Below are 14,938 nucleotides of genomic sequence, written 5' to 3'. Positions count from 1 at the left end.
GCCTTGGCCCCAGTCCCTGCCCACCCCCGATTTCACACGGGAGTGGGCCCCCTGTCTCCAGTGGGCGGGCGGGGGAGGGCTCCAGCCAGGCGATCAGCACCGCTTGCCTTAGCCCCCGGTAGCACAGGGAGGCCTGGATGGCGGCTTGCGCTGTCCTACCCTGCCTGAAGTATGCAAATTAGCCACCATCTTTGTTGGCAGTTAACCGCCATCTTAGTTGGCAGTTAATTTGCATATCGCCCTGATTAGCCAATGGGAAGCGTAGCAGAGGTATGGTTAATTACCATGTTTGTCTATTATTAGATAGGATAAGGGTCAAATGAGAGAATTTTATCATCTAAGCAAATTGGGGCTGTTACCACAAGCAAATTGATTATCCTAAACAAACAGGGTTATCTGGTTAATGCCTGATATTAAACCAAAAATTTTGACCAAGACACCCCTGGAGCAGCCAACATCTAAGGCAATTTTATTTGCAACACTGAGGCAACCAAGCCCTAATTTATTATCTCTTTTGCAATTGGAGACTCCAACCTCATTCTTCCCCAAGTGGGGCTGCCTCATAAGCCCATTCCCTGGATTCAGGCTATATATTACCTAAAACTCAAGACTGGATTCAATTAATTTATTTACCGCTTTATTCTATTCTTAATTCTTTTCATATTTTTCCTCTTTCTTAGGGACACAATTCTTACAGTTTAATGAAAACAATTAGGCTGTGCATATCTCCTTTTCTGTGTAATGCTAATGGTAGTGGTCTCTTACCATCACTGCCACTCTTCTTTAGGTTACTATTCTGTGATCGGAATGGCCTGGGTAAAGGATACATTTCATAGGTCTCTGAAGTAAATACTTTAATGCTTCCCTCCCCTCTTGGGCCCTGCTCTCAAGTAGGATGCCTTAGCCTGTGAGGCACTGATTTCTGATGACTTGGGTTGAGTAAGTCTGGGCTAAGGCCTACATTGGGAAGGCTTAGGTTGAGTGGGTTTGGATAAAGAGCATCTAGCTTGAGAGGGCTGGGGATGAGTGGGTTTGGATGGAGAGCATCTAGCTTGGGAGGGCTGGGGCTGAGTGGGTTTTGTTTTGGTAGGTTTGGGTTGAGAGGCCATAGGTTAGAAGGGTTTGGGGCTGGGAATGCTTGCCCTGGGGTGGTGTGGGCTGACGGAACAAAGAGTTGGGTAAAAATCTGTTGTTGGACATAGGATGGGATCCCATTTGGCCAGCTGGATTTGAAGGCCCACCTTGTCTTTAGCTTGAATCCCTGCTGGAAAGCAGGCCTTAGGGGTCTGTGTATGACTCCTGCTGGCTGAAAGTTTCGAGAGTGAGGAGTCACAGTGTGGGATAATGCTCTCATCAGTTTTTCAGTTGCCTCAGGTGGCTGTGTTCCCCGGGCATGGGCTTGCCTAGGCGGTGGCTTCCCAACTGGTCCTGCTGGCTGTGAGTGGAAGTGACCTACCAGGGAGACCAATATGGCAGACCTTGCACAAGCTCCCGTTGTCTGTGGTCTGCCAAGCCAAATGGGTCTTGGTGGTCTCCCAAATGGTCCAACCATGTGATGTCCCCAAGCAGGTCTCGAAAATTTCATAAAACTTTCAACAGAACAAAATCTCTGTGGTTGGAAGTACTAAACCCCAAAACTTCTATCTTGACTATGGACACCTGAAATCTGAAAGGGTGGAGGATGGAACCACCTAGACTTCTGCTCTGACCCAAGGCAGAAGCCTGTAACCCTAGGGGCTTTCACAGGAACACAGTTAAAGTGGCCTCCAATTCTGACTGGGAACGAACAGAGGTTTTGCATATAAGGCATGAATACTGGGATGAGGTGGAAATTCTGAAGAGCCTGGGTGACCTCGCCTTCAGCTCCAGGCTCTTTCATAGGCATCTCAATGGGGATTTCAGATGAGCTTTCTGGCTATGTCTTTGTTGCCCCTCATCTTCAACTGTTCCAGCCAAGTTTTCACCAGGGGAAACTTGAATTCCTTGAACGTTCTCAAAGTCTTGATCTATCTGGATCCTCAGCTCCCTGGCCAGGAAGGCCATGTCCTCCACAGACACACATCTGAGTGATGAGGACATGACTTCTTGGAGGGCAGCTCGGAGGCCCTTCAAGTTCCTCCCTTTCTCCCCAGCTTCCTCCTCCTCCCAAAACAGTAGCTGTGATGGCTTCAACTTCAGAATCCTCTGGAAAATCTGAGCCCCTTCACTCTCCCTGGCCTGGGGACTGAGGATAAAGTAGCATCTTTCAATGGCATCTTCTCCTAAAAACATGAGCAGGTCCCATTCCTTTTCACCTAGGCCAGTGGTCGGCAAACTGTGGCTCTGCAAACTGCGGCTCGCGAGCCACATGAGGCTCTTTGGCCCCTTGAGTGTGGCTCTTCCACAAAATACCGGCTCTTCCAAAAATACCGACTTGTGCACATGGGCCACAAAGTTTCAATCGCACTGTACGTGCGCGCACGCACGTGGTATTTTGTGGAAGAGCCACACTCAAGGGGTCAAAGAGCCACATGTGACTCTCGAGCCGCGGTTTGCCAACCACGGACCTAGGCAGTCAGTGAAGAAAAAAACACATCTGAGGAAACCTCCATCAAGAAACCAAATTGTGTCCAAAAACTTTCTAGGTCTCCATGCAGGCTGGCCACAGCAACAGGCTCTTGGGAAAAGGGAGGGTTTTCCCTTAGACCAGTGGTTCTCCACCTTCCTAATGCCGCGACCCTTTAATACAGTTCCTCATGTTGTGGTGACCCCCAACCATAAAATTATCTTTGTTGCTACTTCATAACTATAATTTTGCTACTGTTACGAATCGTAATGTAAATATCTGATATGCAGGATGTATTTTCATGGTTACAAATTGAACATAATTAAAGCATAGTGATTAATCACAAAAGCAATATGTAATTATATATGTGTTTTCCGATGGTCTTAGGTGACCCCTGTGAAAGGGTCATTCAACCCCCAAAGGGGTCGCGACCCACAGGTTGAGAACCGCTGCCTTAGACTGTCGCTGTCCAGAAAGCACCATGCTATTTCCACCAGGCCATCAGAGATCTGCTGGGGAAGCACCAGAACAGGCAAATCATGATGGAGGAAGATTTTGTGTAGTTTGGGTTGGGCAGGGCTGAGCAGTGTGTTGAGGATTCTGGATTTGGAGAAGCTACAGTCTCCCAGACGCACAAAAGAGATGGAGGGCATCTTTGCACGAGTCAGAGACCTTTCAGTTTCCCCTGCCGGCCCTCCTGAAGACAGTGCTGGCTGCTTCTTCACAATGCCTTTCACAGCCCCCAGCATTAAGATGCTTTTGTTGTTCTCTACATCTGGCAGGAACAAAGGAAGAGCAAGCCGGTATCAATATATGCTTGACATGACCGCATGCTGAACACAGCAGAGAGGCACAAAGCACATCCAGGGGATTCATGGCTGGTGTGTCCCTCATTTCCAGATTCTCTACTCCAGTTGGCAACTCCCCTTTGCTATCCTCACACAGAACCTTGTGTCTAAGGATTGAATCTCTAGCCATCACATTCAGTGCTTGAACTTTCTTTTTTTTTCTTTTTTTTAAAAAATTAAATCTTTATTGTTCAGATTATTACATTTGTTCCTCTTTTTTCCCCCATAACTCCCCTCCTCCCAGTTCCCACCCTACCCTCCGCTCTCACTCCCCACCCACTGTCCTCATCCATAGGTGCACGATTTTTGTCCAGTCTCTTCCCGCATCCCCCACACCCCTTTCCCCCCCCAAGAATAGTCAGTCCATTCCCTTTCCATGTCCCTGATTCTATTATAATCACCAATTCATTCTGTACATCAGATTATTTATTCACTTGATTCTTAGATTCACTTGTTGATAGATGCATATTTGTTGTTCATAATTTGTATCTTTACCTTTTTCTTCATCTTCCTCTTCTTAAAGGATACCTTTCAGCATTTCATATAATAGTGGTTTGGTGGTGATGAACTCCTTTAGCTTTTCCTTATCTGTGAAGCTCTTTATCTGACCTTCAATTCTGAATGATAGCTTTGCTGGGTAAAGTAATCTTGGTTGTAGGTTCTTGGTATCCATCACTTTGAATATTTCTTGCCACTCCCTTCTGGCCTGCAAAGTTTCTGTTGAGAAATCAGCTGACAGTCGTATGGGTACTCCCTTGTAGGTAACTGAGTTTCTTTCTCTTGCTGCTTTTAAGATTCTCTCTTTGTCTTTTGCTCTTGGCATTTTAATGATGATGTGTCTTGGTGTGGTCCTCTTTGGATTCCTTTTGTTTGGGGTTCTCTGTGCTTCCTGGACCTGTAAGTCTATTTCTTTCACCATGTATGGGAAGTTTTCTGTCATTATTTCTTCAAATAGGTTTTCAATATCTTGCTGTCTCTTATCTGCTGGCACCCCTATAATTCTGATGTTGGTACGCTTGAAGCTGTCCCAGAGGCTCCTTACACTATCTTCGTATTTTTGGGTTCTTTTTTCATTTTGCTTTTCCGGTTGGGTGTTTTTTGCTTCTTCGCATTTCAAATCTTTGACTTGATTCTTGCGCTCCTCTGGTCTGCTGTTGGGTGTCTGTATAATATTCTTTATTTCAGTCAGTGTATGCTTAATTTCTAGTTGGTTCTTTATCACAACATCGAGGGTCTCATTAGATTTCTTGTAGGTCTCATTAAGTTTATCGGCAGTTTCTAGAAAAATATTGAAAGACCTTAAAAGTGTGGTTTGAGCTCCATATCCTCCAATTCTGACATCTGTGTCCTGTTTCTTTGTCTCCGCATTTTTTATGCTTTCTTGGTGCACCCCCTAGTGGTCTCTGTGCACAGTCTTGTTGTAGTTAAGCCTTGATTGTTGTAGGTAATTACTACTTGACCTCCAGGCCAACTGGCTGTGCGAATCAGCTGTGTCTGCAGTGGGAGAACTACTGTCCTCTAGGGAGGTGCTAATCTAGCCTTTGCCTGAGGCTTTCCAGCAAATGCCTCTGTGCAGGGCTTGGGGGGGGGGCGGGTCCCAGGGGATATACAGGGCGGGCGGAGCGAGCAGTTATGGCTGCTCTTGGTCCCATCCCCAGGGGCTCTGCCTCTCAGAATCCCAGCAACCGCTGCAAACCTCGGAGAGAAAGCTGCCTTCGAGTTCCGACCGAAGCCAGACAGTCCCGCTTCTCCCATTTGAGTCTGGGTCCCTAGAGACTCGCCCGGATCTGGAGCTCAGAGCCTGAGATTCCCTCCTGATTGAAACAGACAACCACGCTCTCAGCCGCCAGCCTGCTCCGCATGCACCTCCACACCTCAGTATTTTACTTCAGCACTGTGCCTCCTCTGAGTCTTGGTATGCTTTCCTCTTTCCTCCTAGTTGTAGAACTTCCACTCAGCCAGCCTTCCTGTGGTTCTGGATAATGTCCATTCCGTCTTTTAGTTGTATTTTTGAAGTGGCTGTTTGAGGCAGCAAACTCCGGCGTTAACCTATGCTGCCATCTTGGTTTCCTCCAGTGCTTGAACTTTCATCAGGAAATTCAAGGCTAGGTCTCCCGGAGTCTCGGGTGTCCACTTAGGTCCTCGATTAGAACTATTTAACAAAATCAGGCAGAAGCTTTCTGCTCCTATCCAAGTTCAAACAGGACAGGACATCTTTAAACACCTTTTTTCTTTCTTCCATACTTTCCTCTTCTTTTTCCTCCAATGGCATGCCGGGTTCTGAATCACCATAACTCTGCTCGTCACCAGAGAACTCTGCGGTTTCTGAATACACAAGGTCCTCTTCCCCACCATAGACAAGGTACTCTAGGTCATTATGATCTTCTCCTTCCACGGTGCTTTCTACATCTTCAGAGAATACAGCTGATTCTAGATATTCCTCTTCTCCTAAGTATAAAGAATCATCAGGCTCATTGTATCTCTGTTGATCCTGTGAATAATCAATAGTTCCTGAAACTTCAGATTCAACATTCTCTACTGAATGTGGTATTGTGGTTGTTGTTGGGTTGTATGACTTCTCGTTTTCCCTTAAGGACCACGCCATCTTGCCATAACTACTTTTCTTGTCCATGAACATCTCAGAAGTTTCCACATCCGAGTGTTCTTTCTCTTTTAAGGACACTGTGATCTCAGAACTCTCAGGCTGTTTCTTTCCTGGGAAAAATAGATCTTCCGAATTCTTGCTTACCCCTGTAGATTGAGGAGATTCTATATTTTCATGTTTTAAAAATTCATGCCTTAAGCTCCAAGTGGTCGCTGACTCTGAAAAAGTACTAAATAAACATTTGAGGAAATGCTGACAACCGTCTTCTCCCTTTTTCTGCACCAAAATCAACAGCTTCCGACTTTTATTCAGAGGGTCTGGAATGTCCTCCAGTGCCTCATACTCGTCCTCAGAAATTAGCCTCTGAGAGGTTAATGAATCTAGGATCGAGTCCAGATCTTGCTGGAGGATTTCCAGTAACTTTTTTCATTCTCTTTCTATAATCTTGGAGGAGCATTCCCAGTAGCCATAGCTCTAGCTTTCTCTAGAGCAGGAACTGGATTACCAAACCCTTCCAATGGATAACAAGTTTAGGCGGGTCCCAGCAACTAATTGTTGGCACATGCTCTATTTTTCAGGTGTCTTTCTTATCAGAATTTGTATACAAAGGTCCATACTTTGGTCAGTCTGATCATAATACAGCAACATGCTGTTAATACTATGAGTTTCTTTATTGTAAAACACTGATCACTTATATTTGGTAGGGTTAAAATCATTTGCCCTGGATATGTGATCTTTATTCTTTTAATTCAAATAGATTAGAATTTTTTACAAAAAGAAAAAGCTGCGGGTCAGTTTATAAAATAGGTGGCACTACTGGGGAGCCTTCTGATATTTAGGAAAAAATCTAAAATAAACTATTATTCCTAATAGTGATAATATTTATGTCATAAAGTAAGGAGGTGTATGAAAATTAATGTTTGAAAATGTTGGACAATGGGAAAAATATCTGGAGTGTACCTGTCTTATCTGAATATTTTTGAAATTTGAGCTTCAAATCTAATAGCTTTCATTTCCCTTCTTTACTGTATAATTCTCTCAATTTTTCCAAGTGGAAGATAAAGGCTAATGATATCTCATATATTTTGAATAAAAATTGAAATTATTTTACAAGTCCAAAAGACCCCTCCAAAACCTTCAGCGTCTCCAAATGCAAACAGGTCTGACCTGCAACCTAGATGCAAAGGTGCTATGGGTATTTTACCCTCCTTCCCCCATGCCAGCATCCAAACCATGACTCTGCCTGCATAGGAGCACCAGGCCCTCCCTGCTCCCCATACCACCTGGCTGGCCTGGCCTGTATTACTGCAGCCTCCAACCTCCACCCTCCACCTTGGGCCATGCTGCTTCTCTCAGTCCTCCAGGGTCGAGGCTGGGGCAGGGGGAATGGGAGGAATCAAAAGAACATTTTGTAATACATGAAAATTCCATGAGACTTCTCCTTAGGATGGAGGAATAGGTAAACTCCTGTGCTCACCTCCTCCCACAACCACATCAAAATTATAACTACATTATAGAATAACCATCATTGAGAACCATCTGAACAGTAGCTAAATGGAGCTCCTATAAATAAGGATATAAAGAAGAAGCCACATCAAGATTTGTAGGAGGGATGGAGACACCAAATGGGGTTGTCCTACACCACATATAGCAGTTGAGAATTGGGAGGGATAACTCAGCTGCAGAAGTCTCCCCATCCCACAAGGAGCAAGGAGTCCTAGCCCCACACCAGGATCCCCAGCCTCCAGCACCAGTGCCAGGAAGAGGAGCCCCCACAATAGCTGGCTGTGAAAACCAGTTGGGACTCTGTCCAGGTTAGATGGAAGGCTGCTGTAGACCCAAGCATCTTCTTAAAGGGCTCCACGCACAGACTCACTCACTTACAAACACTCACCCTAAGCTCCAGCAAAAGGGAAAGCAGTTCAAAAAAGAACATTCAGGGAGGGGCTGAATTGTGTGCTTCAGGACAAGGGCTAGAGGGGCAGCAGCTCTCTCCACTATTTTGCTTCTTTTCAAAATAAAAAGCAATTAGATCACACCACTTCCAGGCCTTCCACTGCAGTTAAATGAAATCCTGACCTAACCTTAAGAGGTCTGTGTCCAGCCCACCGCCCTCTCAATCCCTCTTGTCCACTCCATTTTCTCCCACAATGCTTCTCCACTGCTCCTACCCCTGCTGAGCCCTCCCCTCTGGCATGGACTCCTGCTGTGCTTTTTGCACCCATGCTCCCTCCTAGAGTGAACAGGGCTGTCTCCTTCTTGTCACTCAGGTCTCAGAAAGCCTTCCCAACCATCCGCATGAGGCAGAAATTGGGCACACACTGTTCCATCACTCAATTTCATTCTCTAATCAGCACTTATCATTTTCTGGTATGTTCCTTATTTATCTATTCTTTTTCACAGCCAGCCTCATTTAGAACACAAACTCCATGAAGGTAGTGATATGGTCTTGTTTTATATTGCATCCCCAGGAGCTGGGACCACAGACTCTAAAGCTGTTGAAGAGTAGGTGATGGCAATGGTTTCCAAGAATTTATCCATTCATTGTAGGTTATACAATTAGTTGGCATATAATTTGTTCACAGTAGTCTCTTATGATCCTTTGTATTTCTATGACATCAGTGTATTGTTTTTTCTTAGAAGCATCTTTATTACAAATGTTCTTAAACACTTCTCTACAAGCATTGCAGAATGAGTATAACTTCAATTCACTAATATAACATATCAGTTTTAATGTCTTCTCGTTCATTTCTGATTTTGTTTCATTTTTTAAAAATCAAGCTAAATGGTTGCAATTTACTTAATTTTTTAAGAAAACCTACTCTGAATCTTATTGATTTTTTCCTTATTGTCTTTCAATTCTCAATTTCACTTATTTCTGCTCTTATCTATTTCCTTACTTCTGCTAACTTGGAGTTAGTTTCTTCTTGTTTTTGAGCTCCTCAAGGTGTAAAGTTAGGTTGTTTAAGTTATTTCTTCCTTTTAAATAGAAGCATTTATTGCTATAAACTTGATATTTAGTACTGCTTTTACTGCATCTTATAAGCTTTATAGATGATATGATCTTATATGTAGGAAACCCTAAAGATTCCACACAAAAACTATCAGAACTAATAAAAAAATTCAGTAAAGTTGAAGAATACAAAATCAACATGTAAAAATCAGTTATGTTTTCATGCACTAACAATAAACTACCCGAAAAGGACATTAAGATAACAATCTCATTAACAATAGCATAAAAAAACCCAATATACTTAGGAATAAACTTAATCAAGAAAGTGAAAGACCTGCACACTGAAAACTATAAAACATTGATGAAAGAAATTTAAAGACACAAGTGAAAGAAAAGACAGCCTATGTTTATTGATTGGAAGATTTATTGTTGTTAAAATGTCAATTCTACCCAAAGTGATATACAAATTCAATGTAATCCCTAACAAAATATCAAAATAATTTTACACAGAAATAGAAAAACAATCATAAAATTGATATAGAACCACAAAGAACCCACCCTGAATGACCAAAATAATCTTGAGAAAGAAGAAAAAAGCTGGAGGTACTATACTTCCTGATTTCAAAACTTATTATAAAGCTTATATTTAAAACAGTATGGTACTGTCAAAAAGCCATACGGATCAATGTAACAGAATAAAGAAGCCAGAAATAAACCCACTCTTATTGATATGCAATAAGGATGCCGAGATAATACAACAAGGAAATGACAGTCTCTTCAACAAATAGTATTGGGAAAACTGGATATCCACATGCAAAAGAATTAAATTGGACTCTTTTCTTACATCATAAACATAAAACTCCATTCTCAATGGATTAAGGACTTAAATGTAAGACTGTAAAATGCCTAAAATGGCTTCATAACATAGGCCCTCGAAATGATTTAATGAATAAAGACATTAAAAGCACAGGCAACAAAACAAAAAATAAACAAGTGAGACTATGTCAAACTAAAAAGTTCTGCACAGCAAAGGAAATAATCAACAGAGTGAAAAGGAAACCTGTGAAATGGGAGAAAATATTTGCAACCATCTATCCGATAAGGAATTATTATCCAAAATATATAAGGAACTCATACAACTTGATAGCAAAACAAAACAAAACACAACAATCTGATTAAAAAGTGGGTAGAGGAACTGAACAGAATGTCTCCAAAAACAAAAGACCAACAGGTACATGAAAAGATGTTCAACTTCATTCATCATCAGAGAAATGCAAATCAAAACAAGTGAGGAATCACCTTACACCTGTTAGAATAGTTGTTGTTTAAAAAAAAGATAAGTACTGGTAAAGATATGGAGAAATTAAAACTTTTGTACACTTTTTTAGCCACATAACTGATAGCCTTCTGACATTTTCTATACTTTGCCTATTGATTGCTGTATGTTTTGCTGTCTCCCACTAGAACTACAGAATAAACTTCATATGGGCAGGTAGTTTTTGCCTGTTTATTAGTGTCTCCCCAGCACTTGGAACAGTGCCCAGCACACAGTAGATGCTCCATAAATGTTTGACTGATGGGTCAATTGAAAATGAATAAAACTGCCATTCTGTTTTTTATTTCAGTCTTGCTTGTTTGATTAGCCTGTGAAAAGCACCTTGTACTTCATCAGCTACACATGCACCTCCAAACCAAGCAAGAAGCAGACATGAACAACGGGGACCCCACCCCTAACTCCATCTTTGACATCTTTCTGTGACTTCCACAGAAACAATATACAATCTGTTCTTTTGGAGCAGGCATTACCTCCAGTCCTGAAGGAGCACTAAGAGGCTAAGCTGAAGCATGCAGAAAGGGAAACCAGGGGTCCTGTACAAATGGATGTGGACCAGCGCTTTGGGGAAAAGACATTTGGAAGCAGAGACCAATGTGAGAGAAACTGTGTGTGCATTACACAGGGGGTGGAGATAGATAGCTCTTAAGTTCTGAGAAAAGGACTCAGGAACCAGTCAGTGTGACATTCAACTGGGCTTGGTCCTTCTCACCGCCCCAGAGAAGTCACATAGCCCCTCATAGGATGGAATGAGAAGTCACTTCACTTCTGGGGTATTCTTTCCAAAACCTAATCCCAGTGTAACTAACCATAAGGAAACACCAAACAATCCCACACTGGCAATATTCTACAAGCTACCTGGCTGGGACTCCTGCAACTCTAAGGGTCATGAAAAACAAAGCAAGACTAAGAAGCTGTCACAGGCCAGTGAGGAGATTTGGTAATGCAATGCAGTGTGGTGTCTTGGATGGGATCCTGTGACAGAAAAAGGACATTGATGGGAAAACTGATACATGACCTTACACAGTTGCTAAACTCATCGAAGCAAGGAGGCCCCAGGGATGACAAACTGAAGAGCAGAAGGGCCTCCTTTGTCTTGCAATTTATCTCTAAGACTGGATTGCGTGGGGTCTGTGGGAAGTCATGCTCACATACCTAGCCCTCCCTTTAGCTCCCTGTTGGACCCACTCTTCACTCTATCCAGCAATTTCCATAACTGTCCTCCTGCCCAGAGCCACAAGTATGCTCTCTGCTGTTCTCGCTTGGAAAGTCCAATTTTTTCAGCCCTTAGATGAAAATCAAATCACTGGCTCTCTGGCATTCTCTCAGCCCAATCCTTTTAGTAACTGTCGCATTACACATTGTGATGGCTGCAAGCAAAACTGAGAAGCACTTCAATGGATGTATCTCAGAACAGACCCGATGCCTACACAAAAATACTTTACAGCAAAAGTAGGGAAACAGAATGTAAACATATAAATGAATGTCCATACTCTGTCTTCCCAGTGCACACCACCATAGGGGACACCAGGATGTGTCTGCCTTGCTCTCCTACTGGCCTGAGCATTAGACCTGAAATGTCAAATGTCATTTGGCCACTCCTTCTGGAACCCCAAGTGGCTCATCAATGCTGTCAAACCAACAGGTCAAGTCTGTGTGACACCCGCCAACACCCCATGTCTCCTGGTTAGTTCATCTGCATATCAGTGATCCCAAACCTGGGTCCAGGGTCTGTGGGTAGCCTTCACATGCTCCTAAAAGCACTGAGCATAGTACAGAGACTTTGAGAAGACAAGTATGTTGAAGAGAGAGGAGCAGGAACCAGAAGCTATTGGGAAAAGCAAGGGCTTGCCTGTGGCCCAGACACATGGCCCCTCAACAGATCACAGAGGGAAGGACTGAGTCAGAGTTTAAGGAGAATCTACAACTTGATCAGATAAATCCTTTCAGGGCTGACATCCTCCTTTGTGACTTGCCACATTATCCTTTCTGGGAAGTTTAGTATCTGGGACACTCACATTAGCCCTCCTCCTAAAATCCTCATCTTGTAACGGGCATAGAATCTGCACGGTTGCTGGAGCTGATACTCTAGGCTCCCATGTCACTTTCCCAGGTCACCCGATGACTCAATCCTACCACCAGGATGATTTCCACACTCACTTACCAGCCCCCATGTGGACCACAACGGGCTCTGCCTCCACATCAGTCCCTTCCATTGTCATATGGAACTTTCTGAAATCCTGATGACCACTCCACTCCATTTAGACTCTCCATTGCTTTATATAAGGTCTGACTATTAATGTGGCCCCCAGGGCTCTTCACCACTATCTGGGTCTGGCCCCTCTCCAGCCTTCCCTTTTTCAGGCCCCAGGGAACCACTCCCCTTTTCGAGGGTGCCTGGCACCCTTTCCTGCTCTGCTTCCTCAGCCAGGAAGGCTGTCTTGTTGCTTAAAACCCAACTCGAAAGTTGCCCACTGGGGCCTTCCAGGGCACACCCAGGGGCAGGCGGTTGTGATTTCCTGTGTATATGACCCTCTGGAGCACTGTCCTATTTTACTGTAACATTTGGTTTTCTTACAGTAAACTTCTGAAAGGCAATGACCATGTCTGAGATGCCTGGTACATCACAGCTGCTCAGTGGATGCTGTTGCATAAATAAGCGTGTGTGGGGGGAGAATGGGTGAAAAGGGGAAGGAATTAATAAGAACTACAAGTTGCCAATTATAAAAATAGTTACAGGTATGTAAAATACAGCAGAGGGAATATAGTCAATAATATTGTAATAACTATGAATGGTGCCAGGTGGGTACTAGACTTATCAGAAGGACTGCTTCAAAAGTTATATAAAATTAAGTAAGTAAATGCATGTGATGGGTGAGTGATATGTACACTTAGCTGGAAATATCACTTCCACATGGTTCCCAATCAGGGACGCTGGTTCCAGCACCACCACAGCCTTGGCTCCAAGGGACGCATCTCCTATTGGGTGAAGCTGGGAAGCTGGTCATCAAAATGTACAGGATCATTTGGGCTGGGAGCTGTCAGGGGCCCCACAGAGGCATCCAGTGATCAAAGTTATTATGATGTGCTGGCCCTCCGGGGTGGAGGAATTTTTGTGCTGTTTCCCAGAGTATGTGGAGAGCTAGTGCTAGGAACAGACTCCAAGTCAATGAAGATAATGGGATGTTGGGTGAAGTTACACAGGTATCTTTACTATAGAACTTGGAGTCCCTAATTTCCTATAGATGTGAGTGTCCAAGGCCAGGCAGTCCATGGAGTTTCCCAAATACAGATGACTACAGAGCACAGGGCACTGTAGAACATGTTTTGGAAACACTGGTCCAAATAGGTGAATTTTTACTGACTAAAAGACAAAGAACTCAGAATGAAGATTTGCCTCTTATTCATCATGGTCACTCTAAAACATGTCAATCACAGGATCAAACACTGTCTTTCTCAGAAAGATCAGAAGAAAAGACACCTATATGGAATCAAAAACTTTTATTCAGAATAATCATTGGCAAAATGAAGGTAGTTAGTTGTCTCAAAAATGAAGGGCCACAGAGTACTCAGAAAGGGATTAGAAATAATTACAAAAATTTTTGCTACAGATTAAAATGACTTGAAACTACAATCATTGGCTATAAAATGTAGGATGCATAATCACACTTAAAACTAAAAAGTGAAAATCTTGAGATGACTGGCTTGCCCGGGTGGCAGGAAATCGACAGCCCTCAGAACCCAAGTGCTGCTTTGACGCCCACATCGGAAATGACTAGATTACTGCTAACAGAGACCAAGCCCAGGGCTTGCATGCTAAGTACGGTACCTCTGTAGCTGCTACTGTTTCAAACAATATGATTAAGTCTTTATAACTCCACCAACTAGGACTTTCAGTGAGGGGAGTGACGGCATTATAAAAAACTTCATTGGTCCTGGCCAGTGTGGCTCTGTTAGCTGGGCATCATATCATGCACCGAAAGGTTGCTGGTTCAATTCCCTGTCAGGGAACATGTCTGAGTTGTGAGCTTGATCCCCGGTAGGGGATGTGCAAGAGGCAGCTGATTGATGTTTTGCTCTCACATGGATGTTTCTCTTTCTATACCCCTCTACCTTCCTCTCTTTCTAAAAATCAATTTTAAAATCTTAAAAAAAAACACAAAGAAAAACCTTCACTGGGAGGGCATCTGACTTTTCAGTTTGGCAAGTCTCATGAGGCATTGGTCCCTCCACTGCCTTCTGGCAGCTAAGTGCTCAGGATCATCTGGGACTTTCAAACACATGGCCTGGGAACAGGGAAAGAAGAGAAAAGACGACAAGGAAAAAAAAAAGAAAAAAATAAATGAATGGGACTACATCAAACTAAAACGTTTTTGCACAACAAAAGAAACCATCAATAAAACAAAAAGGCAACCTACTGAATGAAAGAATATATTTGCCAGTGATACATCTAATAAGAGGTTATTATCCAAAATATATAAAGAACTCATACAACTTAACTCCAAAAAAATAATCAAATTAAAAAATGGACAGAGGACCTGAATAGACATTTCTCCAGAGAAGACATACAGATGACCAATAGACATATGAAAAGCTGTTCAACATCACTGTTCAACATCAGTGGAATGCAAATTAAAACCACACCTGTCAGAAT

At 43.1% G+C, this 14,938-nt stretch overlaps 1 protein-coding gene and 1 pseudogene across 1 annotated transcript in view; both read right to left on the bottom strand.

Annotated features, from left to right (window-relative positions):
• Window positions 1-854: 854 nt before the first annotated feature.
• LOC139005182 (caspase recruitment domain-containing protein 6-like) lies at window positions 855-6,468 on the bottom strand (annotated as a pseudogene).
• A 7,302-nt stretch (window positions 6,469-13,770) lies between these two features.
• Window positions 13,771-14,938, bottom strand: part of CRYL1 (crystallin lambda 1) — a 188,615-nt gene continuing 187,447 nt past the window's right edge. The window contains exon 8 of the mRNA XM_070409337.1: window positions 13,771-14,570. Within this exon, the coding sequence (XP_070265438.1) occupies window positions 14,457-14,570 (114 nt within the window). The 3' untranslated portion in view covers window positions 13,771-14,456. The remainder of the gene's footprint in view (window positions 14,571-14,938) is intronic.

The sequence above is a fragment of the Myotis yumanensis genome, unplaced genomic scaffold (assembly GCF_028538775.1).
Source record: "Myotis yumanensis isolate MYYU_CA2020_CCGP unplaced genomic scaffold, mMyoYum1.0.hap1 SCAF_3, whole genome shotgun sequence".
Taxonomy (NCBI): domain Eukaryota; kingdom Metazoa; phylum Chordata; class Mammalia; order Chiroptera; family Vespertilionidae; genus Myotis; species Myotis yumanensis.
This window is presented reverse-complemented; position numbering and strand designations above follow the sequence as displayed.